Source organism: Sphaeramia orbicularis, chromosome 21 (assembly GCF_902148855.1).
Source record: "Sphaeramia orbicularis chromosome 21, fSphaOr1.1, whole genome shotgun sequence".
NCBI classification, from domain to species: Eukaryota; Metazoa; Chordata; class Actinopteri; order Kurtiformes; family Apogonidae; genus Sphaeramia; species Sphaeramia orbicularis.
In genome coordinates, this window is record NC_043977.1 from 21,687,875 (window position 1) to 21,712,222 (window position 24,348).

Consider the following 24,348-nt stretch of genomic DNA (forward strand, 5'->3'; position numbering starts at 1 on the left):
AATACTTACGAAGTCTGTCTGTTAAAGATGGAGTACGAAGCTGAGTATGAATATCTCCACTTCTGTCAAATTGTAAACACAAAAGTTGAATATGTTCACATTTCAATCATGTATTCAACAGTAAAACAAAACATTTTGCGCCACAAACAGACATACAGTACAAACCTTTGTGTAATTGCTTTCAAAAGCAATATAATTGTTATCCCCTGATAACAGGTAATCTGCAGCATCTACTTCAGCCTATAATGAAGATAAGAAAGAAAAATACAATCAAATATTTCCTGCACTGGAATATGTGTGCTTATTGTTACAAAATGGTCATATTTATGAATAAAAGCAAATTACAAAGGTTGAATTGCTCAAGTAAAGTGACTTCTTTCCTGTCTCAGCATTGTGGAGGTATACGCTTCCATCTCTTGTTTTATGAAGATACTCCTTATCTTTGAACATAAAGAATAAATAAATAAAGTGTAGACAGAATACATTCTTCCATTATCATTAGGGAACACTGATGAGTACTGATACCTGATATCCAGTACAAATTGTAGGCTCTCCATCTAATTGTATCATTGAAATAATCTTCAAGGGTGAATGGCCTTTTAGTTGCACCAGGTTCTGAAATTAGATGAACAGTCTGTGTGAAATAAGTCTGGACCTCATTATCAATGACAGTATCAACAACCAGGGGGTGTGGGTTTGGGGGGAAGAGGGGGACACATTAACAAAGGCTCAGGAGGTATCAAACATGTCATTTCAGGCATTATGTTTTATCTTTAAAGGAGTCTGTTTCATCTGTTGATCTAAGAATAAGATCTGAGGTAGTTAAGTCATGCATCAGTCCACAGTTGTAACAAAATTTTACCTCTTTTCTGGAAATTGTGGGGGTAAAACCAAATCATATCAGCATTATGGTTAATCTATATAGCATATATGGTCTATAATAATGTAAATTAAATCACAGAAATAAATATAAATGTACAGTAGTGGAAAAAAGTTTTCATCTCCCTTAAAATTTTACACAATCTCAAATATTACAATGGAGTATTTGCAGAAAAATCTTCTTGTAAATGATTTTTTTTTTTTTTAATTTGTTGTTCAGAAAAAAGACCAAAACTAAATTCTTGACTGTTTTAACATGTCCTGCCCTGGATGTGTTTCATTATCTTCTTGAAACATCCAGTTTTGACCTACTGGAACAGAACTCATGCAGAAGGGAACATGTAGGGTTGGAGAATGGAACAATACTTGCCACAGATCAATAAAAGTGATTCTTAATGGGACAGATCAAGTGAAAGTGAACATCAGTGTCAAAAGTTAAAGTTTCACCTATCATTTCTCAAATAGGCTCATTTTTTAGCTTAAGAACTCTATTTTATGGAACTGTCAACAAAATTTCAATATCACTTGTTACAAAACATGCTGTTCTCATAAGAAATTGATACTTAATGAAACATAGGGCTTTAGCTATGATATTAAACTACAATTGTGATCAATATTGGATAAAAATGTTTAAATAAATTTTTATGTATCATGGGGACAGCAGTTGGTCACTTTGTTCAGTATCAGAATAAAAGACTTTTCTGGAACTAAAACACTATAAATATGCTAATAAACTTTTATTAACATATATATTACAATTGAAGTGACATATACAGCTAATAGCAGAGCATATTTGACTAATAATTTCATTGTACATAACCGTTCTATATTCTTGTACTGTTGAATAATTAGTTCCTACAGATTCACAGACTTAAAATATCACTCATACAAGCAAGAACAAATATTATTGAAGTTAATAGTGTATTTTGGCTAAAATTTACTTAGGGGGTCAAATGAGTGGCCATTTTTGTCAAAAAAAAAAAAAGTTGTAAGAAATGCATAGAACTGTGTTGAAATAATGCTAATACATTTGTGCACAGACTACTGATATTATTTGACAGTGGAAGCTATATTTTCAGAAATATTGGATTTTGAATAGCACGTGTATGTGAAAACTTTTGCTGGTGGACGGACGTGACATTACCCATGATGATCTGGTCAGTACCAGTACTTTATTAGTAATAAACTTATATACTTACTATTGCTAATTCTCCTCTTATTCATAAATGTTAGTATTGTGGATCTAAAACAATAACAGCTGACACAAAAACACAAAATGTGGCAGTGGACGGATGTGACATGGTTGGTACAGATCCCATCATACTGATGCTCGGCAGCCATGTCACCGTTTCCACAAATGATCCCTGTGCAAAAACTAGTGTCAGAATTATTTATTGTATAGTTTATCATCATACTAAAGAGTAAATAACAATATAAAATTGTTATTTCTTTATAAAAATGCTTATTATTAGAAAACTGTTGATTTCAAAAGTGACGTGTGACATTCTTAATGTATGTATTGGCGTAACATAAGCAGGATGGATCAGCACCATACTCCATATTGCAACCTGTAAAAATAAAACATGTGATATCTAGTATATAATCTTGTAAGAAAAACTGGGGAATCTAAAAGAATAGAATATTTGTTTTTCAGGTAAATTCAGTTAAAATATAACTTGGCCATTTGTGACATGAAAATACAGCATTAATTGTGATGAAATCGGACATTTTTGAGCTGAAAACATAGTTCATATGACCATCAACATGCTGCAACAGAACTGAAATCCTGTAAATTTGCATAACTTGCATTTACCAACACAAAGTTCCTTTGGGGATTAGCTTATATTGATTTATTTTGAACAAAGACATAAATAAGACCTCTAAGCAAATATATGTAAATTTACATATATGTCACATGTATAACTTTACATAATTTAATTGATACTGAAATTTTGTAAACAGTTCCATAAACTAGGGTTCTTAAACTAAAACATGAGCGTATTTGAGAAATGATAGGTGAAACTTACATTTTTGACACCGATGTTCACTTTCACTTGATCTGGCCCCATAACTGACAAAACCACTGATGAAGCCGATTAAAGAACTTATTAAAGCCTCTGTGATTCTACAACAGATTCAGTAATTATAGGAGCTCACAGGTTGCATCTGTGAGGAACATTATAGTGATTTTCTTTCAAAATAAAATCCATCTTTTATGAATGAGAGGTGCACATCCCCCTGAAACCTGCACCTATGCAACATCAGACTACTTGTGAAAAATGCATCTTTACGTCACACGGTGGCGCTCTTTGAACTGCAACATCCAGCTGCATGGTGTGAACCCTGATAATCTTCAACACATAATTCATGAATCAACTTATTTTCTCTTATTTCACAGGGTCGTTACAGCAAAAACACAAAGGCTTAACTGATCACATATGACCTGCAACATTTAAAACCCATAATATATGTTGTTTGCAACAAAAATTACATATACTTTGAGTGTGAAAAAGTTGCTGTGAACACATGACTCATAGTTTTATGCTCCAATCTGGTCTTGATTATGTTCACACACTCCAGCAAGTAGAAGGAACAAAGAGAGGAGACAGATCTGAGGATGCAGGCCTGAGAAATAAGGCAACTTACTGTTCAAATAAATTGCAGCAACTGTTATTATTGTGATGACGACAGCCGCCCCCACCACCCCTAACATCACCTTGTTGCAGCCCTGTGAAAAGTGACAGAAAAGAGAAAAAAAGAAAAAGAAAAAGAAAAGAAAAGAAAAAACCCTCTGAAACCATGCGCCACAAGCAAAAATCTCCAGGTTTGAGTTTAGTTGCAAGCCCATTAAACCTATTATTCCTCATCAGTGCATCTACAAACATCCACTATTTGTATTTCAACACTATGAGTCACTTGTGTTTGGGATTCTAACTACTGACCATGATGCAGATGAGGAGCTCGACGCGCAACTGCCAGTCTTTCCAAATCCTTACAGGTCCTATGCGCGTCGCTGAATTAGACTCCTTGCCAATTGGCAAACATAGCCTCCAGTGGCACTGACTTCAAGGTACAATGTATGGAATTTAAAAAATAAAAAAAATAAAAAAAGGCTCAGTAAACTTCAGTAGAGTCCTGCGTAAGTTGAAGCTGTCGCACTTCCCGCTGCATTCCTGAGTGGAGTCAGAAAGCAGACAGAAGACAGACTCCTCCAAGTCAGAGTCCGCAGCAGGCACAAGTTTACAGCAGCACAACTTCACTGGCATTTAGGAAGGGACTTTAACACCCAGAGCGTCATTCACTCAGCACAATGGGAAGAAGCACAAACGGGAAGGGATTTTTTTTTTTTTAAATGTTCCCATCTGCAAAAAAAACCCAAAACAAAAAAAAAAACCCTAATAGTCATCTTTTAGTCAGAGGCCAGTTTTATCCTGTAATATAAGGGAGTTTTTTTTTTTTTGGATTGCATTACTTATCTGTCCCTAGATTAGGTTGGATCTGTGTTCCATTACTGCTTCATTCTAATCATATATTTAAGAGTCAAAATATAGGAAAATGATGGAACTGATACATTTGAAGACATGGGGATTAACCGACTTATCTTTGGTTCTGCTGTCAGAGGCGGTCCTGATCTCCCTGGGGCCCTATAAGCAGAGTTATGCCTAAAGCAGCCCCCCCCCCCCCCCAAACACACACACACCTCACATAAACCATTTGTCAACTGCCACCTAAAAAAACAGACTGAGTAGAAATATTGACATTCCTACAACTGAAAGTCTTATATCTGCACTCTTCTTTTACTTCATTTTAACTGATTATTATTGAGATAGGTAGATAGATAGATAGATAGATAGATAGATAGATAGATAGATAGATAGATAGATAGATAGATAGATAGATAGATAGATAGATAGATAGATAGATAGATAGATAGATAGATAGATAGATAGATAGATCATAGAATTATTTTAATACTGCTGTGTTTGGTGTGCTTGTTGAATGTATTTATGAGCGGGAAGAGTGTAGTTTGAATGTTATTTGTGTTTTTTTTTTATGTGGGGGGCATGTGCAATTTCATTGTATTCATTATGCAATGACAATACAGCTTCTATTCTATTCTATTCTATTCTATTCTATTCTATTCTATTTTAGATAGATAGATAGATAGATAGATAGATAGATAGATAGATAGATAGATAGATAGATAGATAGATAGATAGATAGATGTTGAAGAGAAAGTTTGGGAACCATAAGAGTATGCATTGTGTTTCTGTAATAGTTTAAAAATATGGTGTCAGAAAAGAACACATTTTGCGCAATAAGAAACAAATAATTTTTCATCTTCTCAAATTCTAACAAATATCTAAGGGAAGCTTCCAAGGCCACTTAATAAACGATTCTGGCTCCTGTTAGATTCAGTTACCACTAGAATCCTTCTCCTCTCCGTCTGATTTGGATCTGAGGTATGGATTCCCATACAACAGATGGACTTATTAATCCCCAAGAGGAAATTAAAAATACAAAATACAGTCATCGCTCCACAAAAACAGTCACACCACATCAACAATCAATAATAAATAAATGCAGAGTATAAGTAGCTAAGAATAAGTTCGATTAAAAAGAAAGTAGAATTAAAAGACAAAATGTGTTTTCTACCTATCACATAAAAACATAAAAGCATAAAAACATGAAAAATAAATAATAAATAAATTTTAAAAATTAAAAATAAAAGAATAAAATTTATGTTTTATTGATTATGTTTTAATTGTAATTGTGTGTTTTTAACTACTCTCTTTTCCACTTTTGTAAAGCACCGTGAATTGCCTTGTGTATGAACTGTGCAATACAAATAAATCTGCCTCGCCTTGATAATGATTAAAATGAAATTAAATGCTGTGCAATTAAAAAAGAGGCAAAAATAGAACAAGAATAAATAAGTGGTATAAAAGATAAACTATAATAGAATGTAAAATATATAAATCCATCCTATTTACATTAGTAGTACAATACAGTAAAGGTTATGGGGTGAGGAGGTGTAAAATAGTGTAAACCAGCAGCAGATATGACCATAGTGGAATGTGAAATAAAATGCCGCCATCTTGTCTGAAATATAAGCAACACATTTAAGCAACCACAGCCTATTATTGAACAGTAATTCTGTACTGCTTCCTGTCTATATTACACACACTGACCTGAATCATAGAAATCTCACTGGTCACAAGCACATATGACAACATTGTACACCAATATGTCCAAACCTTCCTCTGCCACTGTGGTAGTGATCAGCACACTGACCTTACCATTGCTAATTTTTTTCAGCACATGCTTTAACTCTGCCTGGTTGATGCACATTTGTATACAAGAAAGTTTAGCACATAGTAAATGGAATGCAAAAGGGATATTCTCTGTAGATTCACACTGTACACTACAGAGGTCATTGGTTTAACACTCTTTGATGACATATTGTTGCTGTTGGGCAGAAGTCCATTTTTGGTCTTTTTTTTCGTCTTCATAAAACAATTCCATTGGTCAATCTTCACATTGGCCTGATGGTTTTAGAAATATTTAACCAATCAAAAGTGTTGAAAATGGCTTGTGACTACATCTCTTAACTCCATTCATTTATTTTGAATACATAATATTTTCCATTTTCCTGAAAAAACACCTTTTTGCATATAAGAGGTTTCCACCTGACAGCAACAATACGAAACTTCTACTCCGATGTCAGCAAACTTGATTTTCCTGAATAAAGTTGACCGTAAAACTCTCCCTCCTTTAAGACATTTGACTCAAATCCAGAACAGAGTGAGTTATAATGTAGACCACCTTACCCTGTGCATGTACCAGTTCCTGATCCAGTAACCCATGTTGAGTCCACAGCTGAGACTAAACCTCGTCTTGTAAATGTTGGCTTGTTTTAAACTTAGGTATGCTTTGTGGAATGCCATCACACCCATGAATTGTCTGGACCGAGGTGTTGCCTTTTGAGCACACACACACATATCAGCCTAAAAGGAACTGATGCAACAATGTTAATGTCACATCTTCAGAATAAACATACATATCCAGTCCAAAGGAGTATAAAAGACACATAAACCCATACGACCTGAATGCTTTTGCAAGACAATGATCATGGTTCTGGTATCTGTATAAGGAAGCAAATCTAAAATGATAGTTCTAAAAATAGCTCTAGGTGACTCACAAGCACTAATGGAAAAACACCAGCACCTGTTTATCTACATGTTTGTTGACAGGTGGTTTCTGAGGGGCTATCACAGGCTCAGTGGCTCCTGTCTCAAGAGACCAGAAGTGTGTGTGTTTTTTTAATCGCATATTTATTCAGCTCATTTTCTTCCAGCAATGCACCCATGAAATGCAATTCATGATTACTGCACTTCAGCAGACAATTCAGCATGTAGCGAAGAACAAAGACAATCCCAGAGCAAATTCAGTGCATAACTTGGATTATTAGAAATTCTTTTTATGTTGAGTCAGAAAAATGTTTTACCACTGCAAAAAATTATTAGACCATCCTTGTTTTCTTCAATTTCTTGTTCATTTTAATGCCTGGTATAACTAAAGGTACATTTGTTTGGACAAATATAATGATAACAACAAAAATAGCTCATAAGAGTTTAATTTCAGAGCTGATATCTGGCCATTTTCCATGGTTTTCTTAATAATAACTAAAATCACTTGAGTTCTTACATCAATAGCTATGGAACTGTACAGACAAAAACAGTGCTTTTAGGCATTTCATGTTTTCTTTTCTGTCTGTTTTAGTCACATGATACACACAGGAGTTCGTACTTGATTGCATAACCATTGTTTTTGATGACTTTTGATGGTCTAATAATTTTTTCCACGACTGTATAATCAGTTAATCTAGTGGTCAATCAAAAAAAAAAAAAAAAAGAAAACAGAAAGAAAGAAAATAAAAACTATATCTTTCCAGTATTTTTTCTGGTAATTAAGACATAATTTCCTTCTAAAATGTGACAGAAATGTGTATAATCAGTTAATGTAGTGGTCAAACGAGAAAACAAAACAAAACAAAAAAAACAAAGAAAGAAAATTTAGAAACTATATCTTCCCAGTGTTTTTTCTGCTAATAAAGACAGAATTTCCTTCTAAAATGTGACAGTTTTCAACCACTTTTGTGTTTAACATGAATCAGTGAAGCATCTTATCTTCAGATTATTGGTTGGTGAAAAATGCACTCACTAAAAGGTCACTGTAGATTTCCAGATTTTTTCCCGTTAGTTTTAAACTCTTTTTTAGAGTTGATGATTCATTACGACAAAAACTGACAGACTATTCATTCATTAAAATATTTGTTGTTTGCAGCCCTCTAAGTCAGGAAACGATGCTTCACTGTTACAAACGTGTGCAAAACCACCAAGAAAGAGTGCAATTACTCAAACAAACCACAGAAAACAAGACTGTAACAGGAGAAACAGTCACAAAGACAACCCAATTATCATCTTGATAATGTGATTCTACATCTTGCTGTAAAAATCATTCTGCATCTGAGTCGTCATCTGAGCTCGGAGCCATCCGGTTCGCATGCTCGGCATAGTCAAAGGCCTGGAACTTGACAGGAAGTTCGCTCCACTTGGAACATTTGCTTATCTTCTTTCCATTCAGTGTCACCGCGAAGTTTTTCACATGGAGACAAGGACACTCGATCCCACGGAAAAGCATCATCGAACCCCATCTCTGCAATGAAAATATAAGCTGACAATTGACCGGAAAAAGCCTGTCCAAACAGTGAAAAAAGGTTAAATAATGACAAAGTAATACTAGAAATGAATCTGCTCTATTGGATCCAAGGACTTGAATTTTGGTGTCAAGACAAAAAATAAAGCTGATAATAGTCAAATCTAGTTTTAGTTTTACCGTCTGACATGTGGTTCTGTGACTCATTCTCTCCTATTTGTAATTCTATTTAAAAAAGTCAGCTGTGCACCACTACTGGAACTGTCTGTTGTTTAATACAGCGATCCTGTCACCATTTTTTTTTTTTTTTGTCTCTGAAGAATCTCAAAAGGAGAACATGAGACATAAACTTCACAGGACATTTGAGAAGCCGGGAATAAACGTACTTGTCCACAATCCTTGCACGTGATGTAGCCGTTGGTCTCATAATCTAGACGTCGCTCCTGAAGAGTAGAGTTTTCCCTCAGGATAAAAAGTTCACTGCAAAGACAGAAAAAAGTACCTGATCAGTACTAGCTGATAATGCTCCCTATACTGCATAGAGTCTGGTTTTGACCAACTCTATATGTAAAGTGTCATGAGATAACTTTTGTTATGATTTGGCACTATATATAAATAAAATTTGATTGACTGATTGATTGATCATTGAAAATACAAAAAAAAAAAAAAAAAAAAAAAAAAAAAAACTAAGCAGATTTTACCTAAACTCTGATGAAACATTGACTCTGTGCATGTTCTCAATAATCTGGATGTTTTCACCGGTGCAGGCGAGTTTACTGCAGCCTCGACAGTTTAACTTCAGCTCGGTCGCGTTCTCGTTCTTGATGCCTTTCTGTTTTTTTTTTGTCATTCTTATCTTCTCCTCCATTATCGCCTGAATCTGATACTCCATGATCTGACTCAAGACACAAAAACACGCTCAAAACACACTGAAAAGGTGAATCTCATCTCTATGGGGATTAAAAAAACAGTGTAGTACATACCTTTTTATCATAGTCTGCTTTATTTAAGGCTCTGATTTTCTCAATGGCTTTGTTCATCATGTTTATGCGGTATTCATTGACGCATTCTTTTTCAGCCACACCCGAGTTCTTGGTTTCAACCAGGGTGTAGCTGCTATCCTCTGCTCTGGCACGACCTCGAGCCTGCAAAAAGGATTGATAGTAGAAATATTAAAACCAAAATCTATTATTATTAACTGTAATACTGTACTGTTTCATATCTGATTACATACAACACTGACCTGAATCATAGAAATCTCATTGGTCACGAGCCCATATCGGATGACAAAATTGCACGCCGATATGTCCAAACCTTCCTCTGCCACTGTGGTAGCGATCAGCAAATTGACCTTACCATTGCTAAATTTTTTCAGCACATCCTTTTGTTCTGCCTGATCAACACACATGCGTAAACAAGGAAGTTTAGTACAAAGTAAACACAATTCTACAGGGAAATATACTGTAGTTTTGTACTGTTCACTTACAGAGGTCATTGGTTTAACAACACTCTGGTCTCCTCCTCCGATGACATATGAGGCTTTTACTCCAATGTCATCAAACTTGGGGTTTTCCTGAATCCACTGGCTTAGAGCAATAGCGCTGCGACGTGTCTTTGTGAAAATAATCCCTCTGGCCTCCTCCCTGCTGCTGAACTCTTGCAGAATTTTGGCTCTTAGCTTAGACAGGCTGTCATTTTCATACTGGGGCTGTTTTGCGAGTTCCAGCAGCTCTTGCTGGTTATCTGAGGTAAAAAATTAGACAACATACTCTTTATCATTCTACATGTTAAAGTGTTTTAGAATATTAACCCATAGACCCAAACATCCAAAATCATTTAGTGATCTAAAATGTTTAATACCTGTTGATCTACTAATCCTATTAATGCATGTAAACCAAATGGGTCATATCTGATGACCATGAAAAGATGACAAACTGTATTTCGCACCAATTATTTACATGTATTGATAGAATTAGTGGATTAACAGGTAGCCTATTATACATTTTAGCCCATAAAGATCCAAACATGCATCACCAACCAAAGCAACTACTGATTTAAACTGTCTAATACCTGTTGATTCAATAATTCTATCAATACATGTAAATAATTGGTGTAAAATGCAGTTTGTCATCTTTTCATGGTCATCAGATATGACCCATTTGGACGTTCAGAGGCTCCGTAGTGAACGTGGAAACACCTCATCTTCTATAACATTGATTCACCAGTAAAACCCATGGAGTTTGATAAACGGCCATCGTAGACACGTTTTATGTTCAGTTAAGGATATATTTTACTGAAAAAGTAACTTTTTCTTCAGTTTTCTCAGTTTTTTGGTAGAATAATCTTCAAGTTTAATCTGAACTTTTATGAACATCTACATGATCAGTAATAGGGCTGTAATGGGGTAATTGTTTGCACCAAACCATTTTGGTTCGGGGCCTTCGATACAATACGGAGGTGTACCGAACAAATACATGTAGCCTATGTGAAGAACGCAAAAACTCAGGTAGCAGGGTGGTCACAAGCAGAACTCATGTGCAGGGTGTCCCTTATATACATTCTGCTGCAGAATTCTCAGTGCTGCTGCTGCTGCAAAAAAAACAAACACTTTGGGGCTGGGGCGCCAATGGGGAACATGACAACAGAGACTGACTAGGGTCATACTGTCTACTGAATTTATAAAGATTACTTTTTACCTTGACATGTTTCTGAGGAAGGCTACAGGTTGTAGTTGAAACATGTCAAGGTAAAAAATCAACTTTTTTCCCACCTGTCTGACAAAAAAGAAAAATAAATCTTTATGACAACAGGGAGTATAACAGAGGCACAGAAGCCAGGTCCAATGTTCGAAGTGTGTTGTAATAATTGGTGTAAAATGCAGTTAATCATCTTTTCATGGTCGTCAAATAAGACCTATTTGGACGTGCAGAGGCCCCGTAGTGAACATGGAAACACTGGCACCTTCTACAACACTGATTCACCAGTAAAACCCATGAAGTTTGAGAAATGACTTTGGATGGAGACACTTGGTTTATGTTCAGTTAATGATAGATTTTGCTGAAAAAGTCACTTTTTCTCCAGTTTTCTGTTTTTGATCTAATAACCCTCAGCTTTAATCTGAGCTTTTATGAACATCTACATGATCAGTGAATTAAATATAGGAAAACCCATTATTATTTATTTAAAATGCAAAATATAGAGGATAGTATATCAATAAATGGCAATAAATCACTTAAGAAAGGCTACAAACAGAGATAACATCATTTGGGAACTGACACAAAAGTAGCACTGGGTCTTATGGGTTAAAGGTATTGGAAGTGGCATTTTTCAGTCTGCCACACTACCTTACCTTTAAACAAATTGAAGAGGAACCTTTCAGTACGTGTGATTTGTATAACCACATCACTGTCCGGGGCTGTTTTGCTCTTCATCTCCTCCTCTTGATATTTATTCAGGAAATTGAAGGCATCGCACATACGAATGGTGTTACTGAGCTGCAGGCCCTCGTTGTAACGTCGAAGATGCTCTGCACAAACCCGCACTTTGTGATTTTCCTCTTTTGTCGCTAAAGTGGATCAAGAGAATATTTTAGCGGCCTGCAACAATAAACCAAAGATATGCATATCATGCTGGAAGTTGTGCTCACCGTCCCGCTCAGTTTGAACAACCCATTGTTCATAATTCTGAGAACCGAGCTCAAAGGTGGGGTTGAGCTCAGCATGTTCATGAATGGCATTCATTATTTTCTTGATTACATCACCAAAAGGATCCTGAAAAACAAGTGTGGTCAAACAAACATTACACTCTTCATTCCATTTGTCAGAAAGAAACTAAAAACTCTGTCATGAAACTATTTCCTTTTAAACAAAAGTACCATTTTCCTGTCTTCAACATTTACGATTATTTTCTTTGCTTCTTGCTTCTTGTATTCTCCAAGGTTCCATGTCATGATTCCAGAAGCATCCAGGTTTGCACAGATCTACAAGAGAAACAAGACAGAAAATGACAAAATCAGTTTTAACCATACGTCTGTATCTGAATAACATGCAATATTTGTTGTACATTTCTCTAGGTTAGTACAGAGTTAAATAAAAAGGCAATTTTTTTTTTGTTACTTCTGTGGCAGTAGGAAACTTTATAGCTGCCTTGTATTCAAGGTCACTGTGGAACATTGGAAACAGTTTGGCAGAGTAATACACTATGATGAGTAAGGCAAATAAAACTGTGGGAATATTTATATAACTAAAGTAAAATTGGGAAAAATAAATCTGCAAGTCTCACAAGTAATTCATTTAATAAAATATTCTTCCTTCAGACTATATTCTCTGAGGTAGTTCTAAGGAAAGGCACTGGACACAAGTCTAACTAATATTTCCATGAATGCTTTATGTTGGCATATGTGGAAGCAGACAGCTGAGAATGGTATGTACACGCAGTATATGCTCCTCAGCTTTCTCCATTTTTGTGGCTCCCCCAACCCCCGGTGAGGCAGTCAGGCCCAGGATCTGAGGCAGAGGTACAGGTTCCTTCTCTTCCTTCTTCAGCCTGCTATTCTTATGCTTTTGCTTCAGGAAGCGCATCATTATGTGGTTGTAGACTCCTCCTTTCTGAGTGTGGTGGCACTCATCGATTACAATCAGAGTCAAATCTACATGAGCAGAGGACAAGACAACACAAACAGAAAATAGTGAACTCTTAGTCTACATTCTACTGTGTTGTACGTAACACAATATAAGTATGAAGGTGCAGTTTATAAAAGCGAAGGACTATTATACAAGCAAAGGCTTTGTATGATGGTGCCCTGCTTTTCCAAGGAAACACTACAATTATCTTTGGTAAGCAGTGCTATTTTTATCTTATTTATTTATGTTTCTTAAATAAATAGAGGTGAATTTCACTCACAGATTATAGCATCTGTGACTGAGTGATCCACCCACACAAACCAGCACTTTTCTAGGAACCTGATGCAGCAGTTTAAAGCCACACAATAACATACGCCAGAAAGTATGTCATTTCAAAACAACTTCAACTCATTCATTTTTTTTCTACCAAAGTGCAAATGAAATACATTATAATAATTCTCATCTACCAGTTTTAACTGTCGTGACACAAATGTACCCCTAGAGAACTAGAGTATGAAGACTGGCAGCTTGATGTACTGTGGGTGATAGAAACTCTCAAGTGAATTTGTTTAGCCACACACTGATGGCTTGAACAGACGTGTGGCCTGGAAACCAGGAGATAGAAAAAAAATGCTTTCAGACATTTCAACAAACAGCATATGTTCCACTGAGGTGGCTATTCCACCTTGGACTGGTGAGTGCCAACCAGAGTGAACAGCAGAGCTCGAAGACTCTGACAAGTTCCTGTCAGGCATCATCAGGGGAGATGCTTTGAGTCCTCGGGGACTTGTCATTGTCTGTGATTTGGCTTCAAACTGATATAAGAATGCCAAAAAAAGAAAAAATAAGGTATGGCCTTATTTAATCTAGTCTGATTTTTTTCAACCCTTTCAAGCATGAATTATCAGAACCTGAAAAAAACAATGTGATTGAAATTTTTTTTGACCCTATTTTTCATAAGAGTTACAAAAATGTCCACTCATCTGGACACTATGCTTTAAATTTTTGAAGCAAAGAAACTATCATCAGAACGTAGTAGTACTAGTAGTAGTAGTAGAAGTAGCAGTAATTTATTTGTCCATTTAACAAAACATGATATATACATACTGTACATACAGTTTGGATTTTTATATTAAAAATGGGCGAAAAATCACAGGCTGAAGCAACAGCTTATTTATGCCTACCCTATTTACAAGAAGGAAAGTTGCAGAAACAAAACAAGATGACAAAATGGCACAGCTTTAAACAATAATACAATAAAACAAATAATATAATCTAAGCAAAATCTTAGATTCATACTGATAATTGACTTACTTTATCCTTATATTTTATATTTACTGAATACCTTAGCTTTAAACATCCTTTTAAATGTGGTGAGTGATGCGATTGTTTTTAATTCTTTATCAGAAGTGATATACTGTGTGTAAACTATGAAATGAAAACATATTTCATTCAGCTAATCTTATGTTTTCTCACATTTTAACATACTCTAATACTAGTTATCACTCACTTAATGTAGATAATATACAACAAAAAAACCTTTTTGAATAAGAAAACTGTTAATTACAGTCTAATAACAATTAACAATTGATTTACACTAAAACATGTTAGAGCAGATCAGGTTTATCAAGAACAGCAAAGTTACAGTAATGGTATGAATTGCAGTTTATGGGATGATGCATAAGCGTCTACTGTGTTGGCTGCTATGGAACTAAAATAACAAAATCCATGAATCTACAAGAGAACAGCTGTAGAATAACTGTCCACTTTAGTGACCAGTATGCATGAAAGGGTTAATTTTTGCCTGATCACACAGAAAAAAATAGAGCTGAGGATAATTTGTTGCATTTTTTTTTAAGTTGTGTCAAATTCTAATAAGCAGCTTGAAAAGACAGAAATGTATCATACCGCTTAAATGAACCCCTTCGTCATCTCCTGAAACTGATCTCTCCAAATAGTTCTCTAAAATCTGTGCTGTACAGATGATGACGTCATTGTTCTTCACAATTTCTGTGAAAGAGATTTTGAGCTGCGAGTCTCCGCTAACTCTCTCCACTTTATATCTATCCTTCAGAAAGGGCAAAAACTCAGAGGAAAAATGCTGCTCAACAAGCGGCACCTGCGGGAAACAACAGCAACACACATTAAATTCACTCTACAAAGTCAGAACATTGAACAAACTGATTTAACTGGCAATAAAAAGTGAAGAAACATCTGCAATAAGTGTATTATTACAAGCGTCTTGTGATTTGTGACTGTATGTTTGTGATTAAACGATGAAGAGCTGTGGTGAAAGACATATTTTTCCACTGTCAAAGAGGGAATTAGTTGTGCAATAATTTAGGAGGAGTTTATTATTCACTGTCAGGGGATTAGTGATATGCACTCCCTTTTCTGCTAAGACATCACTATCAAATGAAAGTTATGTGCTTTCCAGTACTGAAGATGGACTTTTATAACAGTTTAATTCACATGTAGCTGATACTTTTCATAATATTTCAAGGTTCTCCAGAAGAGCTTTAATCAAAAATGTATAGTTATGTTTTTTTTTCACTAGAGAAAATATCACATGTTCCAAATAGTAACAAAGTGCAAGTGAACATCTAAACCCAATGGCATGTAATTTGTGGTGAGCTGACCCACATGTGCAAACTGACTGAAAGTTAGACTGTTTTCTTTGGATCTAAAAAGGGCCTAAGTAGGTCACTCAGCACAACAGTGCAAAGCCATGAGTTAAGGTGGACTAGATGTGGTGTGTGTTACCTTATTCACCAGGACAACCACTTTCCCTGATTGCCCCCCTTCCCTCCTGTCGTCCAGATGTTTTTTGGTAATGTACACTGCGACTCTGGTTTTACCACTTCCTGTCGGGAGGCAAATGATGATGTTTTTTCCCTCCAAGGCAGGTCTAGCAACGTCTCTCTGATAGTCTCGAAGAACAATATCAGCCTTTTCTGGGCCTCCATCTGCTGCCATTGACTCGGTTCCATCTGTAAAACAAAGGAGAAGTTCAGACAGACAACTCCTCAGCATATGTCAGCAAACCACAATTACACAGATTAAAACCAGGACTGGCTGTGTTTGACGCTGTCATTTTGGTTTGTAGTGCGATGTAATCCTAATTCTACAATTGAAAAAGAAAAAAAAATACATATAACCATATTCACAGCATGTGTTCCATATTTAAAACATAAATATGAAGCGTTTTTTGCAAGGCACAGATTAGAAAGCACAGTGAATAGAGAGTTCCCACTGAGCAACATCGGTGCAAATAAATTAACACAAACAATCAGACGCCATGCACAGAAAATCCCAGCACTGCAAGGCCATTTTTGCACGATGGGGATCATATCCAAACTGTACAGAACTATACAAAAAGCATGTTAATATGCAGAGCAGATGTCCATCTTCAAGCAAAAAAAGATAAATGGAATCTAGCCATATGACTATATTACAACAGGGCTATAAACTCTTGCATCTAATGTTATAAAATAGATAATGATAAAACATCATACAGTTAATTTTTACTGTTCTCAACACCATTTTTACTTCTTAGTCATTCCTCTGCTGCAAAATACTACACAATGTTGAATGAATGGTCTAATGAATGAACGTCCTTGCTCTAATTTTCATCTTCATGTATGATTTGTACTTCCTCATCGTGCTTGGAATGTGAGATAAGTCGTTTCATTATTACTTTTTCTGTTCTCAATGTGTTCTGTGGTAGCATTTCTTCATAGACCTGCTATAATCCACTTTAGACAGACTTTAAGTTGCTAGCAGGCCATGACTCATTTGCTCTGTCTAGGCAAGGGATAAAACATGATTTAGACACCATGCACAATGTGCATTTAACCCTCTCTCCCTACTTTCCACTCTGCTCAAACTTCTACATTCCCTGGAGTTATGAGTTCAAACCCCCAGAAAGTCATTTTTTCTTAGAAGAGACAATTTTAATTTTCCTTCTCAGACAGAGGTTAAAGTTCTGTTTTGAGCAGCTTCGCTAAATTATAAGTAAATACAACTTTGTGCAAATGTAGAGCTAGAGCTTTAACAACAATAACAAGTACATACTGTCCTGGATATAGCCCAGGGAACTTCTACCGGCAGTTTCCAGACACTAAACTTATTAGAGAAGAAAAGTAAACAATCAGCAAAAATACGTTTAATGCGAGACAGAAAGCCCACAGGCCTACTTTTCAGTTTGATTCAGTGCAGTGAAACTCCATTCACTGCAGAAGACCGGTAAATGTGCGCACATATGCAACATGCATTCAGAGGCTGCTAGAACAATTACAGATGCAATGATGTGCAAGTTTATGGCAACAACCAAACTTTAACCTCATATTAGGAGAATAAAACTTTTCCTCAGTTTCCAATGCCTCCTAAAATCAGCTTTTCTGCCACTTCTCTGCAGCGGTTTGAGCAATTATTTATGCCAACACAGATTTTAGAGCAGCAAAAAGACACATGATGCTCATACAGTAGCTGTAAAATAACCAAATTAAGCATTCTGTGATCCTGAAATGTGCACAGGAAATTTCCACAGCACTTGAATTAAAATTTTCCTTTAGAATATAATGCAATTTGCCAATATATATAGCCAGCATGTGGTTTTAATTTGAAGTGCTGGCCATGCGCCGTCCTCTTTAACCCCTGTGTGGTTAATCATGGCACACACATGGAACATATTCTTTGGTGTTCACAGGCAGGACGGAGAAACTTTCCACTTCAAGTGCAGACATTCTGCCTTGATGATACTAACACATCTACACGCCCGATTTGCATCTTTCCTGCTATAAATTCAGTGAGGTTTTCCCTACTTGTGCCAAACAAGCGCATGCTGTATTATTATATAAACTACCTACTGTACAGCACTCAGATACAGTACTGTGAATATTTTAACAGTATCAGCAGCACTTAAGAGCGGGAGGCTGAATCAGTCCCACCTGGTTGTGAGGGCTCCGAGCTATTTGGCAGTCTGGGCTCAGTGCTTTGTGCATTGTACAAATCTGAAAAGATATACACCAAAGTAAGAAAAATTACTTAAAATGCAAACTTTCTGCTGCTAAAGCATCAGGTAACACATATGTTACAGGATATTTTACCACTAACATCTAGTCCTTAAGTTTTCACATACATGGTGTAAAAAAAGTTTCTGGACACCCCATGCATATGTGATATATTGAATTAATAATCACTTTTAAGTCATTAAACTCTGCCAAGTATTGTTCCATTCTCCAAACCCACATGATCCCTCCTGCACGTGCTCTGTTCCATCCAGGTCAAAACTGGATGTTTCAGCAACATAATGCTCTTTGAAACACATCCAGGGTATGACATGTTGAAACTGTCAAGAAATGTAATCTTGTTTTTTCTTGCCAACAATAAACAAAAAGAATTGCTTTTGTTTGTGTCTGTCTGATGCAGCCACAGTTTTTGAAACTCAAAAAAGATTTTTCTGCAAATCTTTCATGAAAATATTTGAGAAAAATTTTAAGGGTGTCCAAAAACTTTTTTCTACATCTGTTTGCACATTTGAGTTTTCTCCTGATCCTCAGATTGAATGGAACTTTCGGACAGATACAGGAAATCTTTCCTGCCACATGCCATTTCACTGTAAACTCACCTCTGTCCGATGCTAAAACTTTGGTTATAAAACTATATCCACTATGCATTTGAATGTTATCTATGCACCTGTTCTCTACTGACAAATTCCATTTTATTTTGCACAATACAGTTCATTGTTGCACTTCACTGTTACTGATTGTTCAGTTTTTGGTTTTTTTTACCAGTTCTGTTTTATTACATTTCTAAAGTATTATTTATAGTGTGTTTTGGGATCAATAAAGTCTATCTATCTATCTATCTATCTATCTATCTATCTATCTGTCTGTCTGTCTGTCTGTCTGTCTGTCTGTCTATCTATGATTCAGATTCTTAAGTGTTCTTTAATAAAGTGTGGTTTTAACTAAAATATTTCTGTTAAAATATGCTAAAAATATTTACATGATCAAATACAACTAAGAACAACTAGTGAACTAGGTGATTTTGTAAACATTCAGCCAACAAATGTGCAAAGTGTTTCATATCAACCTGTTTCATCCTGTATTTCCTCTGTTGCATCCTTATCCAGACCCTCTGGACCATCACAGGTTTCAACCACAGCTGGACTCTGTGTGGCAGCTTCATTTTCTGGAGGTTCATCTCTCACTGAGAGCGGCTTTTCATCTATGCAAAGCAACAAAATACGAAAAAGGAACAGGACTTCAATAAAGTATTCTAGATATTTACATTTTCTCAGTAATGACTTCTGCTGTAATTTGTGTTTTTGGTACTCCAGACCAGAGCGGTAGAGAAAACAGAGTGGCAACACTTTCATAGACTCCCATTGTAAAAAACTAAATATGGGCCTACTTCCGGGTTAAAGAGGCGTCAATAGACATGTCTGCAACAACAGGAATGCCCACAAACGTCACATCCGGTTAGAGCCGAGCGGGAAAACAAACCGGTGTCTGCCATTAGCCTTTATGCCGAAGAATGGCTGTGTGCCCTTTTGTACAGCAAATAAACAAAAAAATCACCTATTTAAGTTTTACATTTTACCAAATAATAAAACCACAAAAGAGGCAAAAATAGCTTGAAGCTATCAGAAGAGAGGACGAGTTTGGCAGATTATGGGACCCAGCAACAAAACGTGTCTGTCTGCAGTCAGCACTTCATTTCAGGTCAGTTTAAAGTAATGTGAACCATTTCCAAATAATCCTTCCAAACATTGAGAATTGCGGCGTCAGGACACATTCATTTATAGCAGCTGATCGAGAACTCCCATGGTAAGTTAATAAGATATCCTCATCTTTCAAATTATCAAGTGTATTTCTTGTATTTCCTGAACATTTATGCTGTAAATTCTGTTTTCTTTGGTATATGTTAAGGTTTGTATACATGTATATCTTATGTAACCATTATGTTCGATTTTCAGCTGTAGCCCGATAGTTAGCTAGCTTGACTTTGTCAGCTGTTGAGATTTAACCAGCATAACTACAAATCATGGAGTTTTAAAAATAAGGTAATGTTAGTAGAGATTTTGGTTATCAGTGGGTTTTATTTTGGTTGTTTTGTTGAACCTGGTGCTGTTCAGTTAAGTTTGTGAGCTGAGCTAATGTGCTAATTAGTGTCATTTACTGCCGCTAGAAATACGGGTCCACTTTGCCAGTTATTTCAAATCTATTTGTAATTTATTAATATTTCATAATGGCATGTGATGCCTGTAAGTAGTTTTATTTGTCCTGCGCTCGTTTTGTAAACCAACTACTTACTTTAAAACTTTACAAAGTAATAAATGCAGTACTTTCAGTCGTCAACCCCACTACTCAAAAGCATAACTGACACAAACATACAGACAGTAGTGCAACAACGGTTGGAAAAATACTTGTGTGAGGTTTATTTTTATATTTACCATGCAATAATGCACCGTCTGTCTGCTGTCTGTCCAATAGAAGAACATGACAGTGAGCTTTGTTTTGAAACTATTAAAGGAGTGATATTTTGCTTTTTGAAATGGAATTATGCGTTTTAAAACATTTCCCTGTGGTCTACATAAACTGTAAATGCTATGCTTGGGTCTGAATTCTTCATTAATTCAACTCCACAGGTCCATCTTCAACAATATTTGAGTTGTTGACCGTGCTGCTCTGTCCCATTTAGTTACTTGTGCTCATTAATACAAACAGCAACTGAACATTTTAGGTAGTTTGGACATATTTTCAGTTTTTACTACGACAGCTGCTCCTGACAAACAATTATGTCGCACTCGGAGAAATGTTTGTCCGAAGTCTTGACCTTATATGTGCAAATGTAGTGACATAACTAGTTATAGACAAAACGGTTGTAGAAATCAACTCGATTTTTGCCAAAATGAATATAAAGATAACACCTGGAGGGTTCAAATTCAAACTTTTTGAAGTATTAAGGTCCCCAAGTACATACGGTAAATAAATTATTATTATTATTATTATTATTATTATTATAAATAAATGTACCAAAGACTAATAAAAGTGGGTTTAGCCACATATGACCCCTTTAAGGCTTACATGAACCACGTGATCACCGTAGCGGCGACATCAAAGCGTGCTGCATCTCAGTCTTTCTCTATGGCTCTGCTCCAGACTGAACTACTGCAGTTCCCCTGATGGGTGTGTACTCCAGCAGGGTTAGTATTAGTATTAGTATTGGTATTAGTATTAGTCACCTTTCTGGCTTGCCCCGCTCATCAGCTGATACAGGTCACGGTGTTGAGTTACACGGAGAACGTCCAAAAAAGTGGAAAACCACCCTGGACGACCTCTCATAATAATTCTTTTCAGGAGCTCACGGGCTCCACTTCTGTTTCCTTTGTTTGTTGTTTCTGCTGTAATCTAAAGCAGAGACACAATCATAATCTTTATTCCTGCAGTGACAATGATGGAATGAGAGCATTAGTCTGCCATCTAGTGGTCACTGACTGCAAGTACAACTGACATGTATTGAAAATAAACGAGGCCTAGTGACTTTTATGACACATATTGGATTATTACACATGAACAGATCATCTTAATTTGACATCTTACCTTAGGAACAGTGTACTTACTATTTCAGAGTCCTCCTGGGTGATGAGGTCTTTAGCAGAACAATGTGGACACACCTGGTTTGTATTCATGTCCAAAAGACTTGGGATTAGTATACGAATAAGCCTGACGCACGTATCATTTTCTGCCTCTACTTCAGGCTCTGGAAGGTTGTCTTGCATGTAATCTGCTGCAAGCTGACATCCTGCATTTGACAACGCGTCTACAAACTCTTTAAACCAACCAGGACTGTGTGGCTTCTTCAAAACTGCTGTAATAAGTAGATTCGCTGCAGCTGGATCTCCCTCTGTCTTCGCCTTTTGTCTGATCAGCTCCTTTTGGTCGTTCTCGATAAAAAGGATATAGTCCAGAACCGGCTCTACTGATATGTGTTGTTTTAGCCTTGGCCTAAAATCCTCAATGAGTCGCTCCTTGATTTCATCATTGTCAGACTCCATTTCTACCGCCTACCTGAACCTTAGAGACCAGAAGGAGTCTGTGATCCAGCAAGACGGTGTTACTGAAGCTGAAAAACCAGCAAGAACTGTGATGTCGACTCACTGTTTTTTCCCCCGAACCTCAAACTCTTTCACTTTCGATTCTCCCAAAATATGAGCAATAAACTGCACGACCGCTAGATGTCAGTATTACTGCAGGAAAAAAAAAAAAAAAATCACTATTACATACATTATTATTATAATGATTATGATTAGGTTTATGATGATGACGACAATGATTATTATTATTATTATTATTATTATTATTATTATTGTTATTATTATTATTATTATTACTAATCGTAGTAGTAGTAGTAGTAGTAGTAGTAGTAATGGTAGTTTAGTATTATTATGGTAATAAGTTAGTGTAATATAATCAATCAATCAAACAAACTTTTTTTGTATGGCACTTTTCATACATGCTATGTGCTTTACACCAAACCCCCCACTGTCCCACAGTTGCAAATAGAAATAAAGATAAAAGCAACAGAGTAAAGCAATGTTAAAAAGTAAGAGTTTAATTAAAAGCTAAACTAAATACATAGGTTTTATGTTTACTTTTAAAAACATGAACACTCACAGTGGACCTCAGGTCCTCAGGTGGGCTGTTTCATAGTTTGGGGCCATAATCAGATAAATATATAGGGCTAAGACCATTTAGAGTTTTATAAACCAATAAAAGCACTTTAAAATCGACCCTGATATGTAAAGGATATATAATAACTGATCTGTGAGCCAACAACCAAATTAGCATAAGTGAAGTTCAGCTGAGTATTACCTCATTGAGAATGTATCAAGGCCTGGCCAAGCAAAACTGAACACCAGGGTCAGTTTCTTTTTTCTGTATAACAATATTTTTGATTACTCAGCATAAAAGACATATGCCTCTGGTTTCTACAACTGTGTTTATTTAATTTGTACCTGAATTACAACTGGATATATAAGATGATATATGAGAATACAGTGTAAATTAAGAACAGTAAAGGTTGTAAATTGATGTAAACAGCATAAATTCAGAATGTAAATAGCAATGTGTAAATAACTATGTTCAAAATATATGCCTGTGTCTAATCTTGTATTTTATAATAATCAAATACTATAAAGATTTTGAATGTTATTTATTGTAAAAAAAAAAAAAAAAACAGCAGAAAGTTGTGTATTAAATGTAGTAATGAAACATATGTCGCCAAAGACTGATAATTTTATCAGTATCTTGATAAAATCTTTGATTAATATTAGGGTGCATCACACTGAACAAACACCTCACTCTGTTACCATGAATAAATGCCTTTTAAAACTAAACTAAAAATGATATCAGTTTCATTTTTGGATATAGTGTACTCTCATATAATAAGAAAAGTGTGGTATGCTAAATATTTGCACTTTCCTTGAGGAACAGCACTTTTTGGTATTTTTTCCAAACCTTGAACAACTGCTGTATATTTTTCCTCACGCCATTACTTTTTCAACGATGATAAATTCATGTTTTTATTAAATATTTCATTATTATTCCTTAATATCATGTTAAAGTACTTGCTTAGACCTACAGTATGAGCTATTATGGTTGCTGCTAAATTAATTTTTAAAAACGGATATGGAATGATCAGTATTGCTGTACAGTGGTTTCTCACTCCGTTACTCACTTGGCCAGGCCCATCAATACATTTATTATTCTTACTCTTATTCTTAGTAGTAGTAGTTGTAGTAGTAGTAGTTGTAGTTGTTCTTAGTAGTAGTGATCATTTTAATAATAAAAATGCAATTTAAAGCTGAACACACTGACACATTTGGTGCCCAAAACACACACACGTACTTATTACCTTATTAAAAGTCATTAGTCTTTCACTTAATGATTTTTATTATTACAAAGACAGCTATGACCTCTTATCAATCACTCAGATGACTAAGTGGCCCAGTCTATTTTAACCAAATTAATAACACTTAAATAATTAATTTGATATGTGAATTTTTTTATTTGGTATTTTATTTAATCAAAATGGATTTCTGCTGGTTTTAGACTCAGGA

General features: G+C 35.6%; 2 protein-coding genes across 3 annotated transcripts in view; both read right to left on the bottom strand.

Annotated features, from left to right (window-relative positions):
* The window catches only part of fap (fibroblast activation protein, alpha), a 16,098-nt gene extending 11,966 nt beyond the window's left edge, over positions 1–4,132 (bottom strand). The window contains exons 1-6 of the mRNA XM_030124032.1: positions 3,822–4,132; positions 3,526–3,607; positions 526–615; positions 346–440; positions 166–240; positions 10–62 (exon numbers count right to left, since the gene is read on the bottom strand). Of these exons, the coding sequence (XP_029979892.1) occupies positions 10–62; positions 166–240; positions 346–440; positions 526–615; positions 3,526–3,607; positions 3,822–3,824 (398 nt within the window). The 5' untranslated portion in view covers positions 3,825–4,132. The remainder of the gene's footprint in view (positions 1–9; positions 63–165; positions 241–345; positions 441–525; positions 616–3,525; positions 3,608–3,821) is intronic.
* A 3,867-nt stretch (positions 4,133–7,999) lies between these two features.
* Positions 8,000–22,416, bottom strand: ifih1 (interferon induced with helicase C domain 1). 2 transcript variants are annotated; one of them, XM_030124549.1, is made up of 16 exons: positions 21,850–22,416; positions 21,472–21,637; positions 19,317–19,451; positions 18,170–18,232; positions 15,984–16,210; positions 15,129–15,339; positions 13,029–13,246; positions 12,473–12,577; positions 12,245–12,368; positions 11,948–12,163; positions 10,085–10,341; positions 9,842–9,991; positions 9,582–9,743; positions 9,300–9,493; positions 8,985–9,078; positions 8,000–8,598 (listed from the first exon to the last, which is right to left on the bottom strand). In XM_030124549.1, the coding sequence occupies exons 1-16, from the start codon at positions 22,282–22,284 to the stop codon at positions 8,398–8,400; spliced, it is 2,958 nt and encodes a 985-aa protein (XP_029980409.1). In that variant the 5' UTR covers positions 22,285–22,416; the 3' UTR covers positions 8,000–8,397. The 2 variants fall into 2 exon arrangements, with proteins under 2 accessions (XP_029980409.1, XP_029980410.1); XM_030124550.1 differs by lacking the exon at positions 18,170–18,232.
* Positions 22,417–24,348: the final 1,932 nt, after the last annotated feature.